The sequence below is a fragment of the Salmo salar genome, chromosome 14 (assembly GCF_965601325.2).
Source record: "Salmo salar chromosome 14, fSalSal1, whole genome shotgun sequence".
In the NCBI taxonomy this organism is placed as follows: Eukaryota; Metazoa; Chordata; class Actinopteri; order Salmoniformes; family Salmonidae; genus Salmo; species Salmo salar.
Window position 1 is genome coordinate 86224701 of NC_138304.1, and position 21020 is coordinate 86245720.

General features: G+C 46.8%; 1 protein-coding gene across 1 annotated transcript in view; it reads left to right on the forward strand.

Annotated features, from left to right (window-relative positions):
- Positions 1–21020, forward strand: part of nedd9 (neural precursor cell expressed, developmentally down-regulated 9) — a 49256-nt gene extending 28236 nt beyond the window's left edge. Inside the window, exons 3-7 of the mRNA XM_014142590.3 lie at positions 15466–15564; positions 15839–15994; positions 17110–18318; positions 19184–19273; positions 19906–21020. Of these exons, the coding sequence (XP_013998065.3) occupies positions 15466–15564; positions 15839–15994; positions 17110–18318; positions 19184–19273; positions 19906–20469 (2118 nt within the window). The 3' untranslated portion in view covers positions 20470–21020. The remainder of the gene's footprint in view (positions 1–15465; positions 15565–15838; positions 15995–17109; positions 18319–19183; positions 19274–19905) is intronic.

The window sequence follows — 21020 nt, forward strand, 5'->3', positions numbered from 1 at the left end:
TACAACATATGGAAGTCAATGGAAAGGGAGTGGCGGAGGTACATCACTGGAAGTTATGTAAAATATATATATATTTTCTTGTTTATTCAAAATCTTCAAAAACTGGATAAGACACTCTATTCCATCCCCTTAGGAGATTAATGACCTGGTGTTATTTCTTCTATCCGGGGGTATTTTCAACAGGAAGGCATGAGTTAACAGAGACGTTACCAAACTAAGGTGTGTGTTTGTGGGGTAAATAGGGAGCAGGCGCCTGGAGCTTAGCCATGCGTCCCAAATGGCACCCTATTCCATTTATAGTGCACTACTTTTGACCAGGGCCCATGGTCAAAAGTAGTGCACTATGTAGGGAATATGGTGCCATTTGGGATACACATTCGGAGCCAGGAATGGCGCTGCGATAAGCCAGTCAGCCAATCAGGAGGCACCAGGGGGCTGAGCAAGAGACTCAGAGAACAGACACTAGCTCAGAACAGAAAGGCCTGTCAATCAATCCCACCTGTACTGTGCAAACATGCAGCCTCCATCTGAAAGGGCACCCTATTCACTGTATAGTGCACTACTTTTGACCAGGACCCATAGAGCTCTGAGGCACAACCATAATCACACTCAGTCCTACCATCGCTATCACTCCCCTCTCACTGATAAGGAGTTTACTAAGGGAATGGAATTAAGGCTTTGGTGAAAAGGTCAATTAAATAAGTCTATATGAATGTACCTCGTGTCTACACGCTACAATATATAATCAACTTGTTTGAGATTAAATTGAGACTGTGTCAACGGAGAAAAGTTCAATCTATGTTTAGCAAAGTGGTGACACTGCAGATTTCAGCTGTGTTCCTGAATACTGGCCATTAAAGAAAGCCGCAAAGGATGCCTCTGTGTGCTCTGTGGAGTCCAGACAGACAGGGCTGTGTTGTTTTCCACTGAGTTCTGAGTGACTCACTGATTTGCCAACACAGAGCTGTGCTGGGCCCAAATGTCACTATATCCCCTATATAGTGCACTACTTTGACTAGCTCATAGGGAATAGGGTGCCATTTGGGACATTACCCTGGTCTAGGTTGATGAAGAACGAGGCAGGCCAGCTCTGTTGTTGACTGGCTGAGTGGTTACTGCATTACGGGCTGTTCAGGTGTGGTGTTCTGGCTAATTAAGCTGGTTAAAAGGGAGGTTAGGGGGATTTCCTGGTTGCCAAGCACACACGCACACGCACACACACACACACACACACACACACACACACACACACACACACACACACACACACACACACACACACACACACACACACACACACAAACACAAACGAACACACGCACACACACACAGACACACTTCCTCCTTCCAAGGAGTCAAATGATTATGGGCATTGAGGCAGACAGCCTCCTATACTGAGAATCCCCTCTCATATCCCACCATGTGTCGACACTGTGTAAGGACACAGCTTTGTTACTAAGTTTAGCTTTAAAAACAGATCATAAACATGTTGTATCACAGTGCCTCTCCTCTCTCTAAAGATCTATTTAACTGTACTGTATATAAGAATAGGAATATGAATAGTGTGTAAATAGTATTTTTGTTGTCTCTTGGTGTCATTCCTATATCTAACTTTTTGTATTATTTTGAATTAAATGTAATATCTGTTTTTCCTGTCTATAACTATTCTGTACTTTGACATGCATTTGTACATTTTATGTGGACCCCAGGAAGAGTAGCTGCTGCATGTGCAGAAGCTCATAGGGATCCGGATGAACGAAACTAATTGTATGTGTGTGTGTGTGTGGTGTGTGTGTATGTGTGCGTGTGTGTGTCTAGCATGCCAACCCCGCTGTGAAATTCCAGATTGGCAACTGGTTATTTTATATTCATGTGACGTAGGGCTTTGGTATATAAATGCACACTGAGGTTTGGCACTGGCTCTAGCTAGCTCTCTCAGGCTACTCAGTTTGATGCTGCGGCCCTGGCTGCCTGTCCTTGTGTAACCCTTCAGAGAGGGTGAGCTAAAGCGCCCCAACCACAGCTGCCCCATTCAAGGCCCCAGTGTTTGCCCAGAGCTGGCCGAAGCTGGGAGCCATCCTTGGGGCTCTCTGCCACACAAAGAGCACCTCACAGGGGCCAGGAGCTGCCTTGCACCACCCTTTGTCACACTGGTGTTAGATGGCAGTTTTATCATCAGTCACTGGCCCTGGTTCTTCTGATTCTCAAAGGTGCGTCTGTTTCTCTCTCTGTGTTCAAAGGCCCCGCCGAGCCTCTTATCTACTCCTACCAGTCCTCTTCCTCACATCCTGCCTCAGCAAGACAAGGCTCGCTCCTTCTATGGCCACTTCCTGTCTCTGTCTTATACCCATGTAGAGATCCTATCATTCGCTGATGTGGACTGTGATCAACAGTAAGAAACACAGTGTGACTGAGTTAATAAACTCCCACAAGTCACAGAGGATTGAGGAAGTGAACTGCTTGGGTAACTGAGTTGGCCATTAAGAGTGGAGGTAACCTGGTGAAGCTCCAATAAATGGCTTGTTTGTGAGGTTTACAAGACATTGCTTGACTACTTTTGACCAGTCCTATTGGCCCTGATCAAAAGTAGTGCACTCTATATGGAATAGGGTGCCATTTGGGACGCAGAAGTATTTTCTCCCTCTAATCATGTGTGGAAAATGAATTATTCCTTCCTGTGGCGCTCCACTCCTTTAGACACGTGTCTGCTCTCTATTGTCACCGCGGTGACGAATCACTGGCCTGTGTGATTTGACCCAGGGCAAGGTCATAAATCCCATTGTATCAAAGGGAATTGGTGTCCATCCTCCGCACACCAACAGAGAGAGAGAGAGAGAGAGAGAGAGAGAGAGAGAGAGAGAGAGAGAGAGATCCTTACAGAAAAGTAAAGATAGAAGAAAAAAAAGCTCTTTCTGCAGTGCCAAGGAGTAAGAAAGTGGAGGGAGAAAGGGAGGACAGGAAATGCTTGTCTGAAAGGTAACTTCCATTTTCCCCGGTTTAAAATCTATCCTGACAGGGACAGCTAGTAGGTCACATTCTACGTCTCCCTTCTCCCCGCTTTTTCACAAATCAAAAAGGACATCTTAATAATTAATAAATTCCTGGAAAGTAAACAGAAAAAGGCCATTCCATCATTAAAACTACCCCTATTAGTATAATCTCTGCCCATTTTGAGATGAACAAAGTCTTAGATCAGAGGGAATAAAAGATTATCCTTATTAGTGATGGAATCAGTGAGCATGTGTGCATAAGTGTGTGTGTGAGGGCTCTTTTAACGCCCCTGGTAATGCCCAATCTTTACTTGGCTTTGACCACATGGTCACATCGTCATCATGGAGATGTCTGATTGAGGCCTTGTGGGATTGGCCACTTAATTACCTGCATTAATTAGTTTGCCTTGTTATATAGGCCACCGTCGCTCTGAGCTGTGGAAGGGAACATTAGTGTTCAGCTGAAGTGAACGTTGATGAGAAATAACCTAGAATAACACTGTAAAGCTATACGACTGTGAGTCAGCAACCGCAGGTGCCCCCTTGAAATCCCCTTGAAACCAAGAGGACAAGGGTAGCATCCCAAATGGTTCCCTATTCCCTATGTAGTGCACTACTTTCGACCAGGGCACAATGTAGGGAATAGGGTGTCATTTGGGACGTAGCCCATGATTCAGCACGGCAGGTGCCCTCTGTAAACCAAGGTGCCCTCTTGAAAGGCTATTATAGGAACTCTGCCACACCCCTTCCCTTTTGAGTGACATTTACAAAGAATAACATCACTAATGCCACTCTCCTACACGCTACTAGTCATATCATTAATAATGTGTATTGGATGGCAACGGATTGAATTTCCCTGGTACTGACATGGCTCCCTGTGTGGCTTCTGCCCACCATCAGTGACTGAAAGCTGAAACAACACCATTGTGTTGACAACTGCTAATGAGAAGATGGGGGGTGAAGGGAGGGATGAAGGGGGATGAAGGAGGGATGGGGCGGGGAAGTTATATGAGAGAATGGTGGCTTTACTGTGTCACCAGCCACACACACACACACACACACACACACACACAAACACACACACACTGAGGAGTGGGTAAGGGCACAGTGGTGATGTCAGGACAAGGATGGTGATATAGGGGGGAATGGATGGATGGAATCACCCCATCCTGTTCTAACAGGGGTCAATGGCTGCCTGGCAATATGATTGTCACCATTAGGGTGATCTGGCCACCGTTTACATGTGTCATCAAGTCATCAGCGTGTGAATGAGCAATGAGAAGGTGTGAAATGACAACCTAGTGCGCCTTTCTGCACCTACGCTCACACCTTCCAGTGTTCACACACACAAACCTACACAAACATTCACACTCAAACTAGCTTTCTTTCAGAGCTGAAGCAGCACTGTCATCACAATGCAGGGTTAACTTATAAAGGTCAAAGTCGTAGTGAACAGTTGACAATGACATTTTAAATCTACTTATAATGCTAGGCTATGTATGTATTTATCAAACCCATGAAGTCATTGTTGGCAACATGACACGATGACTACCACTGAAATCATATGCGGGAAAAAACCCAACCTGTCCCAACTAGAATCTGTCAGCACATTAAAGTAAATGTGGTGTGGGCTGAAAGGACAATGAGTCACTCAGAACAACCCAGTACTATCTCAACAATGCATGCAGCACCTTGGGGACACCATTTTGAACCTGATCCTTCTGTAGACACCCACAGTCCTGTGTGACTAGTCCATGATAGAATCCACCCAAAGAGCCTGTCTGCATCCCAAACGGAACCCAATTCCCTATGGGCTCGGGTCAAAAGTAGTGTACTACTGTATATAGGGAATAGGGTGCCATTTGGGACAGATCCCGTCACCTGAGTGGGAACAAGTATTTACACAGGCCCCTGGCATATATGATGTCATCAGCACTCACCCACCAAGACTCTATTTTCTGATGCCACCGTCCGCCTGCCCATTCCCATAAAGGAACCAGTCAGGTCAATATTTACCCAACCACCATTAGGAGCGCCAAGTACCCCGGCAGAGCCCGCCGCAGCGGCAAGGCCTGCTGGGTAAACAGTGGGTGAAGATGGGAAATAAATGAGCAGTGTTTGTCTGGCAGTAAATGACAAGACCCCGTTATGGGAAGAGTGGAGTAGAGAGTGGCTGTCTGCGTCAAGGAATGGCAACCTATTCCCTTTATAGTGCACTACTTGTTTTGACCAGGGTCCAAAAGGCTCTGGTCAAAAGTAGTGCACTACAAAATGGATAGGGTGCCATTCGGGACATAGCCTGACATGTACCTGTTGAGTAGCCAGATTGGTCACTGTGGTTTTCTGGCTTTCATAGGTACCATGTTAGCCATCTCTGGACTGTGTGTGAGAGAGAGTAACTCAAAAACAGAGATCTCCTTTTGTGCAATGCACATTCACTGCAACTTTCCCACACAAGCCACACCACAGTGAGTAAAGGAACTACAGATAAAGCAACAAGGACCTTTTAGTCCAGGACATTCCTTTGTCGTTGTGTGAAGGGAAGCTATGCTGGTGTGTCTGGTTACACATGCCCTGGGAGCTTGTACCCAACCAAAGATACACGTGTGTGAGTGAGAAGAATAGAATGTAGCATGGATATTGGTTCCCATGCCTAGTCTTAATAATAGAATCATGGCTTTTTTCAGTCTGTCATAGCTTGGTTGACTCACACTAACCTGTAGTGAGTAAAAGTTTAGTCTGTAGGTCCTACAGGGTGATGTACAGTTGAAGTCGGAAGTTTACATACACTTAGGTTGGAGTCATTAAAACTTGTTTTTCAAACATTCCACAAATGTCTGGTTAACAAACTATAGTTTTGGCAATTTGGTTAGGACATCTACTTTGTGCATGACACAAGTACTTTTTCCAACAATTGTTTACAGACAGATTATTTCACTTATAATTCACTGTATCACAATTCCAGTGGGTCACAGGATTACATACACTAAGTTGACTGTGCCTTTAAACAGCTTGGAACATTCCAGATAATGATGTCATGGCTTTAGAAGCTTCTGATAGGCTAATTGACGTAATTTGAGTCAATTGGAGGTGGACCTGTGGATCTATTTCAAGGCCTACCTTCAAACTCAGTGCCTCTTTGCTTGACATCATTGGAAAATCAAAACAAATCAGCCAAGACCTCAGAAAAAACATTGTAGACCTGTAACGGCTGTCGTACGGAGTAGACCAAGGCGCAGCGGGTTGAGTGCTCATCTTAACTTTTATTGAACACTAAACAAAACAAAACAAGAAAACGAACGAACGTACAGTATTGCAGGCTACACACACAGCTATGCAAAAACAACTTCCCACAAACAACAGGTGAAAAAGGGCTACCTAAGTATGACTCCCAATCAGCAACAACGATGTAAAGCTGTCCCTGATTGAGAGTCATACCAGGCCAACACAAAGAAATATACAACATAGAAAAACCATAGAAATACAAAACATAGAACAAAACCCCGACAACACAAAACAAACACACCCCTGCCACGCCCTGACCAAACTACAATGACAAATAACCCCTTATACTGGTCAGGACGTGACAGTACCCCCCCCAAAGGTGCAGACCCCAGATGCACCTGAAACAAAGCCCAACAAAACAAATAACCACAACAACAAAAAAATCCCAAAACTACATGGGAGGGAAGGGAGGGTGGCTTCTGCAACACCCCCCCCCCCCTTCCCAATACTCCCCCCTACGAAGGTGGCTCAGGAGCGGGACGCAGACCCCGCTCCACCCCTGGCTCACCCCACTTACATGACGTCTCCAGAGCAAGGTCCCTCTCCGTCGACCCCGGACTGGGGACCCTCGCAACGGGCGACTCTGGCTGCGTCGTACTGGAGGGCGACTCTGGCTGCGTCGTACTGTAGAGCGACTCTGGCTGCGCCGGCTCCGGACTGTTGGGCGACTCTGGCTGCGCCAGTTCCGGACTGTAGGGCGACTCTGGCTGTGCCGGTTCCGGACTGTAAGGCGACTCTGGCTGCGCCGGTTACGGACTGTAGGGCGACTCTGGCTGCGCCGGTTCCGGACTGTAGGGCGACTCTGGCTGCGCCGGTTTCGGACTGTAGGGCGACTCTGGCTCAGGGCTGAGGAGTGTCTCAGCAGGCTCCAGACTGTGGGCTGTCTCTGCTGGCTCCGGACTGTGGGCCGTCTCTGCTGGCTCCAGACAGTGGGCCGTCTCTAGACGGGGCACTGTCGCCGAACGCTCTGGACGGGGCACTGTCGCCGGACACTCTGGACGGGGCACTGTCGCCGGACACTCTGGACGGGGCACTGTCGCCGGACACTCTGGACGGGGCACTGTCGCCGGACACTCTGGACGGGGCACTGTCGCCGGACACTCTGGACGGGGCACTGTCGCCGGACACTCTGGACGGGGCACTGTCGCCGGACACTCTGGACGGGGCACTGTCGCCGGACACTCTGGACGGGGCACGGTTGCTGGAAGCTCTGGACGGGGCACTGTTGCCGGAAGCACTGGACGAGGCACTGTTGCCGGAAGCTCTGGACGGGGTACTGTCGCCGGACACTCTGGACGGGGCACTGTCGCCGGACACTCTGGACGGGGCACTGTCGCCGGACACTCTGGACGGGGCACTGTCGCCGGACACTCTGGACGGGGCACTGTCGCCGGACACTCTGGACGGGGCACGGTTGCTGGAAGCTCTGGACGGGGCACTGTTGCCGGAAGCACTGGACGAGGCACTGTTGCCGGAAGCTCTGGACGGGGTACTGTCGTCGGAAGCTCTGGACGGGGACTGCGCACTGAAAGCCTGATGCGTGGGGCTGGCTTAGGAAGCGCCAGCCTAAGGACACGCACCACAGGGCTAGTGCGAGGAGCAGGAGCAGGATGAGCTGGACTGGGCTGATGCACTGGAGGCCTGCTGCGTGGGGCTGGTAGTGGAGGTACCAGACTGGAGACACGCACCACAAGGCTAGTGCGAGGAGCAGGAACAGGACGAGTTGGACTGGGCTTACGCACTGGAGGCCTGGTGTGTGGGGCTGGTAGTGGAGGTACCAGACTGGAGACACGCACCCCAAGGCTAGTGCGAGGAGCGGGAACAGGATACACTGGGCCGTGGAGTCGCACTGGCGGTCTCGAGCGCAGGACTGGCACCACCCGTACTGGCTGGGTGCCCGCTTCCCCCTGGCAAATGCGGGACGCTGGCACCGAGCACACCGGCCTGTGAATGCTCGGCCTCGACGCCGTGCGCATCACCCCATAGCACGGGGCCTGACCAGTATCACGCTGCCTCCGGTAAGCACGGGGAGTTGCCTTGGGGCTCAACCCTGGCCCAGCCAAACTACCCGTGTGCCCCCCCAAAAAAATGTATTGGTGCTACCTCTCACACTGTCCAATCGGCGCGTAAAATGTCTCATAATGTCGCCGTTCCGCCTTGGCTGCCTCTATCTCCTCCGGTGGGCGACGGTATTCACCAGCCTGGTGCCATGGTCCAGCCCCGTCCAGAATTTCCTCCCATGTCCATGATTCCTTGTAGTCCACATAGTTCCTCTGCTGCTCCTTCCCCCGCTGCTTGGTCCGTTGTTGGTGGGAAGTTCTGTAATGGCTGTCGTACGGAGTAGACCAAGGCGCAGCGGGTTGAGTGCTCATCTTAACTTTTATTGAACACTAAACAAAACAAGAAAATGAACGAACGAACGCACAGTATTGCAGGCTACACACACAGCTATGCAAAAACAACTTCCCACAAACGACAGGTGAAAAAGGGCTACCTAAGTATGACTCCCAATAACCAACAACGATGTACAGCTGTTCCTGATTGAGAGCCATACCAGGCCAATACAAAGAAATATACAACATAGAAAAACAAAACATAGAACAAAACCCCGACAACACAAAACAAGCACACCCCTGCCACGCCCCGACCAAACTACAATGACAAATAACCCCTTATACTGGTCAGGACGTGACAAGACCTCCACAAGTCTGGTTCATCCTTGGGAGCAATTTACAAACGCCTGAAGGTACCACGTTCGTCTTTATAAACAATAGTACGCAAGTATAAACACCATGGGACCACGCAGCCGTCATACCGCTCAGGAAGGAGACACGTTCTGTCTCCTAGAGATGAACGTACTTTGGTGCGAAAAGTGCAAATCAATCCCAGAACAACAGCAAAGAACCTTGTGAAGATGCTGGAGGAAACAGGTACAAAAGTATCTATATCCACAGTAAAATGAGTCCTATATTGACATAACCTGAAAGGCTGCTCAGCAAGGAAGAAGCCACTGCTCCAAAACCGCCATAAAAAAACAGACTACGGTTTACAACTGCACATGGGGACAAAGATCGTACTTTTTGGAGAAATGTCCTCTGGTCTGATGAAACAAAAATAGAACTGTTTGGCCATAATGACCATCGTTATGTGTGGCGAAAAAAGGGGGAGGCTTGCAAGCCGAAGAACACCATCCCATCCGTGAAGCATGGGAGTGGCAGCATCATGTTGTGGGGGTGTTTTACTGCAAGAGGGACTGGTGCACTTCACAAAATAGATGGCATCATGAGGTAGGAAAATTATGTGGCTATATTGAAGCAACATCTCAAGACATCAGTCAGGAAGTTAAAGCTTGGTCGCAAATGGGTCATCCAAATGGACATTGACCCCAAGCATACTTCCAAAGTTGTGGCAAAATGGCTTATGGACAACAAAGTCAAGGTATTGGAGTGATCATCACAGAGCCCTGACCTCAATCCTATAGAAAATGTTGTAGGCAGAACTGAAAAAGTGCGTGCGAGCAAGGAGGCCTACAAACCTGACTCAGTTACACCAGCTCTGTCAGGAGGAATGGGCCAAAATTCACCCAACTTATTGTGGGAAGCTTGTGGAAGGCTACCTGAAACATTTGACCCAAGTTAAACAATTTAAAGGCAATGCTACCAAATACTAATTGAGTGTATGTAAACTTCTGACCCACTGGGAATGTGATGAAAGAAATAAAAACTGAAATAAATCATTCTCTCTACTATTATTCTGACATTTCATATTCTTAAAATTAAGTGTTCATCCTAACTGACCTAAGAACGGGAATTTTTACCAGGATTAAATGTCAAGAATTGTGAAAAACTGAGTTTAAATGTATTTGGTTAAGGTGTATGTAAACTTCTGACTTCAACTGAATGTATGGATAGGAATGCCAACAATGAGCACCTTAAATCACACTGGGAGGGTATTTACAGATCTCTCCCTCCTTCACTCTCTCCCTCCCTCCTTCTATGGGAAACATATGTTTACATTGCCAAAGCAAGTGAAATGGATAAACAAAAGTGAAATAAATAATAAAAAGTAAAAAACAGTAAATATGACAGTCACAAGTTCCAAAAGAATAGAGACATTTCAAATGTCATTATGTCTATATACAGTGTTGAAACGATGTTCAAGTAGTTAAAGTACAAAAATAAAAATTGATAAGCGGGGCGGAGCAAGTGAACCCAAGTGCAGACTCAGACGAGGCGACAGGGATAAGGTAACTAAGGTATTTATTGAACAGCGGGGGGAAAATGGGGTGGCCAGGGGAGCCTCGGGCAGATAGCAGGGAAACAAGGACTGAGGCTGAGGCTGGGGCAAGTGGAGCGAGGGCAGGGTAAGCAGGTCCATAGCGGAATCCAAGGAAGCCATAGAGCGGGGGTCCAGGGCAGGGAAGCAGGACTGACGAGACGAGGGACAGGGACCAGAGGCAGATCTGGCAGCTTGGAAGTTGCAGGGCTGATTATTTGTAGAGGTCTTGATTATGAAACAGGTTGCAGCTGGTGGGGATCTGCTCTGCCTCCAGCACACCTGTCTCCACTCACACAATCACATGCACCCACTCAGAGAGAGAGAGGGAGATAACACTGGGGGAATGGCAGCAAGTTAGGGAGACCCAGGATGAGAAGTAGAGGGTGTGGCAGGGGCAGATGTAACAAAAATAAACAAACATAAATATGGGTTGCATTTACAATGGTGTTTGTTCTTCACTGGTTGCCCTTTTTTGTGGCAACAGGTCACACATCTTGTTAGTGTGATTGCACACTGTGGTATTTCATCCAATACATATGGGAGTTTATCAAAAATGGATTTGTTTTCAAATTCTTTATGGGTCTGTCTAATCTGATATGGTCATACATTTGGCAGGATGTTAGGAAGTGCAGCTCAGTTTCCACCTCATTTTGTGGGCAGTGTGCACATAGCCTGTCTTCCCTTGACTGCCAGTTCTGCCAGTGCGGCCTTTCTCAATAGCAAGGCTATGCTCACTGTCGGAACATAGTCAATATTTCCTTAATTTTGGGTCAGTCACAGTGGTCAGGTATTCTCTGTTCATGGCCAAATAGCATTCTAGTTTGCTGTTTTTTTTGTCAATTCTTTCCAATGTGTCAAGTAATTATCTTTTTGTTTTCTCATGATTTGGTTGGGTCTAATTGTGTTGCTGTCCTGGGGCTCTGTGGGGTCTGTTTGTGTTTGTGAACAGAGCCCCAGGACCAGCTTGCTTAGGGGGCTCTTCTCCAGGTTAATTTCTCTGTAGGTAATGGCTTTGTTATGGAAGGTTTGGGAATCACTTCCTTTTAGGTGGTGGTAGAATTTAATGGGTCTTTTCTGGATATTGATAATTAGCGGGTATCGGCCTAATTCTGCTCTGCAAGCATTATTTGGTGTTTTACGTTGTAAACGGAGGATATTTTTATTTTTGCAGAGTCTCAATTTGGTGTTTGTCCCATTTTGTGAATTCTTGGATGGTGAGCGGACCCTGGAACTTACAACCATAAAGGGCAATGGGTTCTATAACTGATTCAAGTATTTTTAGCCAGATCATAATTGGTATGTTGAATTTTGTGTTCCTTTTGATGGTATAGAAGGCCCTTCTTGCCTTGTCCCTCAGATCGTTCAAAGCTTTGTGGAAGTTATCTGTGGCACTGATGTTTAGGCCGAGGTATGTATCGTTTTTTGTGTGCTCTAGGGCAAGTGTCTAGATGGAATTTGTATTTGTGGTCCTGGCAACTGAATCTTTTTTGGAACACCATTGTTTTTGTCTTACTGAGATTTACTGTCAGGGCCCGGGTCTGACAGAATCTGTGCAGAAGATCTAGGTGCTGCTGTAGGCCCTCCTTTGTTGGGGACAGAAGCACCAGATCATCAGCAAACAGTAGACATTTCACGTCAGATTCTAGTAGGGTGAGACCGGGTGCTGCAGACTGTTCTAGTGCTCTCGCCAATTCGTTGATATATATGTTGAAGAGGGTGGGGCTCAAGCTGCTTATCCCTGTCTCACCGCCCGGCCCTGTGAAAAGAAATGTGTGTGTTTCATGCCAATTTTATCCACACACTTGTTGTTTGTGTACATGGATTTTATAATGTTGTATGTTTTTCCCCCAAAACCACTTTCCATCAATTTGTTTAGCTGGCCTTCATGCCAAATTGATTCTAAAGCTTTTTTTAAATCAACAAAGCATGAGAAGACTTTGCCTTTGTTTTTGTTTGTTTGTCAATTAGGGTGTGCATGGTGAATACATGGTCTGTTGTACAGTAATTTGGTAAAAATCCAATTTGACATTTGCTCAGTACATTGTTTTCGCTGAGGAAATGTACGAGTCTGCTGTTAATGATAATGCAGAGGATTTTCCCGAGGTTGCTGTTGACGCATATCCCACAGTACTTATTGGGGTCGATTTTGTCTCCACTTTTGTGGATGGGGGTGATCAGTCCTTGGTTTCAAATATTGGGGAATATGCCAGAGCTGAGGATGATGTTAAAGAGTTTAAGTATAGCCAATTGGAATTTGTGGTCTGTATATTTTATCATTTCATTTAGGATACCATCAACCCCCTAGGGCTTTTTGATTTGGAGGGTTTGTATTTTGTCCTGTAGTCCATTCAACGTAATTGGAGAATCCAGTGGGTTCTGGTAGTCTTTAATAGTTGATTGTAAGATTTGTATTTGATCATGTATATGTTTTGGCTGTTCGTTCTTTGTTATAGAGCCAAAGATATTGGAGAAGTGGTTTATCCATACATCTCGGTTTTGGATAGATAACATTTCGTGTTGTGGTTTGTTTAGAGTTTTCCAATTTTCCCAGAAGTGGTTACATTCTATGGATTCTTCAATTACATTGAGCTGATTTCTGACGTGCTGTGAAGCTGTAGGCTCAGGTTTTCTGGGTCTCTATGTTTTTGGTTGGATTGGTTTCTCAATTTCTTTAAGTTTTTTCATTCTTCATCAAACCACTTGTCATTGTTGTTAATTTTCTTAGATTGTCTGCTTGAAATGTTTTGATTTGATAGGGAAGCTGAGATGTCAAATATACTGTTCAGATTTTCTACTGCCACGTTTTACAGTGAAACATTTTGTCCAGGAAATTGTCTAGAAGGCTTGAATTTGCTGTTGCCTAATTGTTGTTTTGGTAGATTTCCACACTACTTTTCTTCCATTTATAGCATTTCTTAATATTATTCATTTCCTTTGGCTTTGATGCCTCATGGTTAAGCATAGCTCTGTTCAAGTAGAGTGTGATTTTGCTGTGATCTGATAGGAGTGTCAATGGACTGACTGTGAACGCTCTAAGAGACTCTGGGTTGAGGTCAGCGATAAATTAGTCTACAGTACTATTGCCAAGAGATGAGCTATAGGTGTACCTACCGTAGGAGTCCCCTCGAAGCCTACCATTAACTATGTACATTCCCAGCCTCTGACAGAGCTGCAGGAGTTGTGACCCGTTTTTGTTGGTTATGTTGTCGTAGTTGTGTCTAAGGGGGCATATGGGGAGGGAAGGCTGTCACCTCCAGGTAGGTGTTTGTCCCCCTGTGTGCTGACGGTGTCAGGTTCTTGTCCAGTTCTGGCATGTAGGTCGCCACAGACTAGTACATGTCCCTGGGCCTGGAAATGGTTGATCTCCCCCTCTAGGATGGAGAAGCTGTCATCGTTAAAGTATGGGGATTCTATTGGGGTGATATAGGTAGCACACATGAGGAAATGTTTCTCTGTTGAGATCATTTCCTTATTAATTTCTAGCCAGATGTAAAGTGTTCCTGTTTTGACTAATTTAATAGAGTGGGTTAAGTCTGCTTTATACCAAATTAGCATACCCTCAGAGTCTCTTCTCTGTTTCACACCTGGTAGTTTTGTGGATGGGACTACCATATCTTTGTAACCATTGGATCTGTTTCCTTTATAACCATGTTTCTTTGATAAAGATGAGATATATCTCTCTCTGTATCTCTCTATACCTCTCTCTTTCTTTCGGTCTCTGTATCTCTCTCTGTCTCTCTCTCTCTTTCTCTCTCTCTCCACTGAGACATTCATCTTAGTCTGGTGGATGGATGGGGTCTAATGCTGGGGTTATGGATGCCATCATTCAGCTCATAACTTCTCAAAAAGCGGAGGCTACACAGGGACTAAAGAAGAGACCATAGAGATCTCAGGGTAGCCACTGTGCATTCCAAATGGCACCCTTTTCCCAATATATAGTGCACTACTTTTGACCAGAGCCCTATGAAATAGGGTTCTATTTGGGAAGCAGCCTCTCGCTACCTCCCTGGAGTCTTTCTGTCTTTAGAACAGGAAGCCATACGTATGGTTCCCATTTTCCAGCCCTGTCAGTGAACCCTGCATGTTCCAGTGTGGTGATGGTGGTGTGTCTATGGAGGGGGAGGAAGGGACAGGGAGAGAGAGGAGGGGGTAGCGGGATACAGGGAAGGGGGAAGAGCATTCCGTACATTCTTCTGTCTGTCTGACGCAGCTAGGAAGTCTGGAGCTCGGAAGGCTGGGATATACAGGGTAAGAGTAGAGAACTGACAGAGGTTTGGGAGGGAGAAAGAGAGATTGGGAGGGTGATTAACACTTACGGGAAAGAGAGAGGTGGAGGAATGTGACACGAGTGAAAAAGTGATGGAAAGGGAGGAAAAAGCGGTCTGTTCCTTTCTTTCTCATCTCCCTTCTCCTGAGGAGCCAACGTGACACCCATGTTTCTGGGACGTCTGTTCTCTCGCAGCACCACACCTCATGACAGCTCAGTCCCCTACTTCACGGTTCCGTGGCTACATCCCAAATAGCTTCCTATTGGGAATAGGTTTCCAGTTGGGATGTACCCAGAGAGAACAGGGTCGTATTCACTAGGCACCAAACAGAAGAATACTTAAAGGGAGTCCAGGGAGGGACTACCTGAACATTTCCAATAAGAAACGCTGGTTTTCACTTGCCGTTCCATTGTGCACTAATGAATACAAACCAACTATTGGAGCCACGAGAGAGAGATACATAAGTTTAGTCAGAATGACTCAGGGCCTGCAGTAACAAGTCATTGGACGTATGAGGTGAATTGTGGGTACTGTGTGCACTGTGTGTAATTTGTAAGACTCACTGTTGTGGAACTGTCATGAACCAGTTGTCAAGACAGAGGTCCTTATAGTGTCGTTTCTTGTGTGTGTCCTGGTGTGGACAGGTGGTGACCCCAACACAAGTGGGACAGTCGTACGCCTACAGCCCTGGTCAGCACACCCAACAGGACCTCTATGACGTTCCTCCCATGAGACCACAGGGGGTAAGTGTCACTACCTCTACACATAACATAGAAATTCTTATGTCAATCCATCAGGGAAAATCTAAAATGGCACCCTATTCTCTATGCAGTTAGCTACTTTGTATAAAACACAGGCTTTGTCTGACATGGCACCCCAGGGCCCTGGCCAAAAATAGTGCACTATATAAGGAACAGGGAGCCATTTTAGACACAGCCTCAGTGTTTTACTTTGCTATTTCTGCCATTCAATGTAATCTATGGTATCCTGATTTGGGAATGTCACTCTGTTTTCCAGGTGTATGACATTCCTCCTGGGAAAATGATGGGTTCGCCTTATCCTGGACAACATTGCAATTCTCCCTCCCAAGGAGGAGTCTATGATGTTCCCCAATCCACTCAGATGGACCCCCGGACACAAGGGGTTTACGATATCCCTCCCTCTACGCAAAGGGTATGTCTGAGACCACTCAAACTACACAGAGAAACACTACCCACACTGAGACCACATATAGAAGGTTTATAACCTGGTCATTCTACATTCTAATAAAGTCAAAAGGAAGCGGTAGCCATTTAGGTAAGGAAAATGTTACTATATATTTATTGATATATGCCCTATTATCCCTCTTAATTGCCTGGTAATAAATGAATAATATGTCAAATTATCATATTTATGACATTTTCGCGGTTCCCTAAATGAAAGCGTTGCCTGCCAATAGTGTTCGAGCAAAACTCGCTGAGTAGCGTTCTCTCTGTCTGTTAACACTCCAGCAGGGAAGTCAAGGACTAAATTATTACATCTCTGGGGATGTTTCCCAAATGGCACCCTATTCCCTATATAGTGCACTACTTTATCCAGGCCCTATAGGGCTTCTGGTCAAAAGTAGTGCACTTTGTAGGGAATAGGGTTCTATTTGGGATGTAGTCTGGGCCATCTTACATTACACCCTGGATACAGTGTTCTAGGCCCAGCCAAGGCTTAGGGCCATCAGTTTGTTTGTAATAACGTGAAATATGTGGGAACCCGTTATTTGCGTCGCTCCTAATTACGGTTGGGTTCGGCTGTCTCGCAGTGAGGAGCAGATTTCAAGCCTGACTGAAATCACTTACAGCCCACTCTTTTTATTTATCCAGCTCCGCTTTCACGCTACGTGCCATTTACGTCACAATCCATATTCCACACTGTCAGGACAATGCTAGATGTTTATTGCTTATGCGTTTTGCCGTATTCAGGCTGATACTGAGTTATGGGGAAGGAATAGGAGGCTGAGCATTGAGGTTTGCAAATATAGTATCAACCGAAACAGTCAGTTCTGTCAGTTCCTCAATATCTAATTGAAATAATGTGGTGCAAAGCTTGTTTGTTATTGATATGGTAAGCTGTATTTCTGTAGCTATGTTGCATGCTGGTTGATGCGCTGTCTACTCCCCTCCTTACTGTAGGCCGTCATTGTAAATAAGAATTTGTTCTTAACTGACTTGCCTAGTTAAATAAAGGTTAAATACATTTTTTTTTAAAATACTGTAGTCTATGAGGCACTCAACCAAACGCTTGTATTTTCTGTACAGGTGTACTCTGTGCCTCCCTGCCGGAACACCCCAGCCCTCCAGGAGGGGAACTATGATTTCCCCCAACCTCTCAAACAACAAAAACAACAGGAGGGCATCTACGACGTACCCCCACCCACCCTCACCAAACCCTCCCCATCCCCCCAGTCCAATTATGACTTTCCCCCCAGCTCCGAGCCAATCGGACCCCACCACCTCCAATGTCCTGTCGCCAGCGACCACGAAGGCATCTACGACGTGCCGCCCCCCGCCCACCAGCTCTCAGGGGCGGGGCCTCGTGGCGATCTGTATGATATCCCCAGGGGGATGCAGCAGCCCCCCTCCCAGCACCGCTCCACCCCCCAGGACAGGGACAGGGACAGGGGGAAGGGCCAGGGCATATATGACATCCCACCTGCTCTGGGGGACATGACAGACGGAGTGAACCGCCTGTCCTTCTCCAGCACGGGCTCCACACGCAGCTCCATGTCCACCTCCTCCACCTCCACGGTCTCCAGCGCTGAGGGCCGGCTGGCCCTAGATGTGGACCAGGCAGTCCAGAGGCTGTACCGCCTGCAGCAGGCCGTGGAGGCCTCTGTGGGGGCCCTGCAGACCCTGGCCTCCTCCTCCCACTGGAGGACTTACCCCTTCATGGAGCGCCACACCAACGAGGTGCGCACCGTGCTGGACAGGGTGCGGGCGGCCCTGGCGGACTTTGTGGTATTTGGCAGGGGTGCTGTGGCCAACGCCACAGCCCTGTCGGACCCCAGCCTGCACAGTAAGCTGAGGAGGCAGCTGGGAAGGCTGGAGGACTCCCAGCAGATCATCCTGCAGACCTACCAGAGCCTGGAGAACTGCGGCTGGGCCCTCAACGCCCTGGCCACCTCCAGCAGCACCAAGCACCAGATCAAGAGTGACAACCTGGACCGCTTCGTTATGGTGTCCAGGACGGTGCCCGACGATGCCAAACAGCTGGCCTCCTCCGTGGGGGGTAACGCCGAGCTGCTCTTCAGGCGGGCACCAACCGTGGATGGGTCCTCCTACCCCAGGGGGGGCACGCCAGAGGAAGCCGTCATCCATCCTCTCACCTCCCCGTCCTCGGACAGCGACAACTACATAGGCCAGACCAAGCCCTTTCCTGTGCCCTCCAACCAAGACAAAGGCAACATGAACAATAGTGAGAAATGTGTGAAGAGCTGGATGGAGGACTATGACTACGTCCATCTGCAGGTATGTTTGACTCTGACTCTAGCCTGACCTACCACACAGATTACATTTACTGTACATAAAACGTTGGTCATTAAGCAGACACTTATCCAGAGCGACTTACAGTCGAGCATTCAATTTAGATGGTAAGACAAACGGTAGCTAGGTCAAATGTTAGCCCCTCACATCACCATATAATCCCTGATCTATGCGTGAGAGTTTAAATGTGAATCACTAGATTCCTATACCGTGTCTTAGGTGTGTTGACACAATATTTAACCTTTGAGGGAAATGCTGATCAGGTGGTGTTGAGCATGCTAGCTGCATTATCAGTACACTCTTAGGAAAAAAAGGTGCTATCTACAACCTAAAAGGGTTCTTCAGCTGTCCCTCATAGGAGAACCCTTTAAAGAACCCTTTTTGGTTCCAGGTAGAACCCTTTTGGGTTCCATGTAGGATCCTTTCTGCAGAATGATTCACATCTTTCCACAGAGGGTTCTACATGGAACCCAAAAGAGTTTTACCTGGAACCAAAAATGTTTCTACCTGGAACCAAAAAGGCTTCTCCTTTGGGGACAGCTGAAGAACCCATTTGGAACCCTTTTTTCTAAGAGTGGGTAAAGCCAGGCTGTATCTGCCTGTTGGGTAGTCCCATCTGTTCATCCAGGAAGACAACAGATAGATTAGAAAGGAATAACTAACATACAAATGTTTTACTGAGCATCAACATGTAGGACTGTATGAGGGACTATGTTTTCAATCCTAATCTGAGTTGCAGGAATAGTATCACAGGTTATGCATTGGGAATTACACGTGTACCTACCCTCAGCTGTGTGAATCTGCTGCTTTGGTTGGTCTTCTCCTCAGTCACACTCTTGTTTCTCCTCAGGGCAAAGAGGACTTTGAGCGGCAGCAGAAGGAGCTCCTGGAGAAAGAGAACATCATTAAGCAGAGCAAGGTACAGCTGGGACAGGAACAGGTAAAGGCTTCTTTCCTCTTTTGGCCAATCTGGGCCACCATACTTAGTCATGCCTATTCATGTATTAGTATTGTTTCTATGCACTAGATTTACAGTATTAAAGGCCCACTCCTCAATTTGAAAAACAAAAAAATGGTTGCTCCGCCACATTGGTTTTCTATAAAACTGAGATGTGGGCAGAGAAATGTATCCACTCTCAAACAGACTTTTCATACTGTTCACATAATTTATTGAACATACAATATTATTCAAACGCTCACAGTGGATGACCTTTCCTTCATGGGTTCAGAGACAGTGCCTACCTCCTAGAGTAGAGCAGAGCCAGGAGGACACATCTGGCCCACTCTGGCAGAGCAGTCAAACATACTCTCATAGAACAGGAGATTAACCTTTTCACTCCTGTAATCATGCAGCAATTATGTTATGCTCTCTATGGAAGAAGAATGAGAATTCCATGTGGCTTGTACTAACATGATGAAACTGATATGTAGGATGTATTTTCATCATGTTTATTGTGTACATTAGAGATGTCCGTCTCCATAATACCACACAGTTTATCTAGTTATGTACATTTTAAGACAATTGAGAAATGGAAACAAAAATATTGATCACTTTACTCTTTCATGTCACAGATTAACCAGTTCAAACAGTTGGAGCAAGAGGTGATCAAACCAGTGGAGAATGACATCACACAGTGGATCTCCCACCAGCACCCGACAGGCCCCTCCTCCTCCCCCTCAGACTCCTCCTCCTCTCCCTCCCCTTCCCTGGCAGGGGGCGGGGCCCAGCTGTGTGGGCGGGACCGTCAGCTGCTGGGCTTCTATGCGGAGCAGTGCCAGCAGCACTTTGTCACATTGCTCAACGCAGTGGACGCTTTCTTCGGCTGCGTGGGCGCTGGCCAGCCGCCGCGCATCTTCGTGGCGCACAGCAAGTTCGTCATCCTCAGCGCCCACAAACTGGTGTTCATCGGTGACACCCTGTCCAGGCAAGCAGCCACGCCCGAAGTGGCCAACCGGGTGATGAACTCCAGCAATGTGCTATGTGACCTGTTGAAGACAGTGGTGGGAGCTACCAAGACGGCCGCGCTGCACTACCCCAACACAGCCTACGTGCAGGACATGGTGGACAGAGTCACGGATCTCTCACACCACGCTCAACAGTTCAAAGAACAGCTGCTGCAGATGGCTGCTTTGTGATAGTTTGCGTTGTCACTTCCTGGTCCCGCCTATTTCACCACAGCAACCTGTTTATATACCGTTTATATACCATATATATATATATATATATATATATATATATATATATATATATATATATATATATATATATATATATAGCTTATGGTTAATCTTAAAAGTACATTTTTGGGCTGTTGTAAATAGTATCGTTTTCTCTGTTCTGTAAATATTAGGCTCTATTTTTGTGTAGATTGTTTTATATAATTAATTATGATATGAATATATAGATGTGATATCCGTGGCTTTTTAGGGTTACTTGGACATGTTTTCGTAACATTCCAATTTCATATATTATAAAGCAACTTATGATGACATTGTCCATTTTTCTTTTCATTTTCACCTGTAGATTGTTGAGGCACCCTACTGCTGGAAATGACAGTAGTACTTTGTGTAAATGGTTTGATGTCGTACTTCTTTTATTGAAGGCGGTAGGGTTCTCAACAGACAAAGTAAAGGACTGTTCTTACCCATATGACTGTCTTTTTATTAAAAAAAAAGAACTGCTGGAA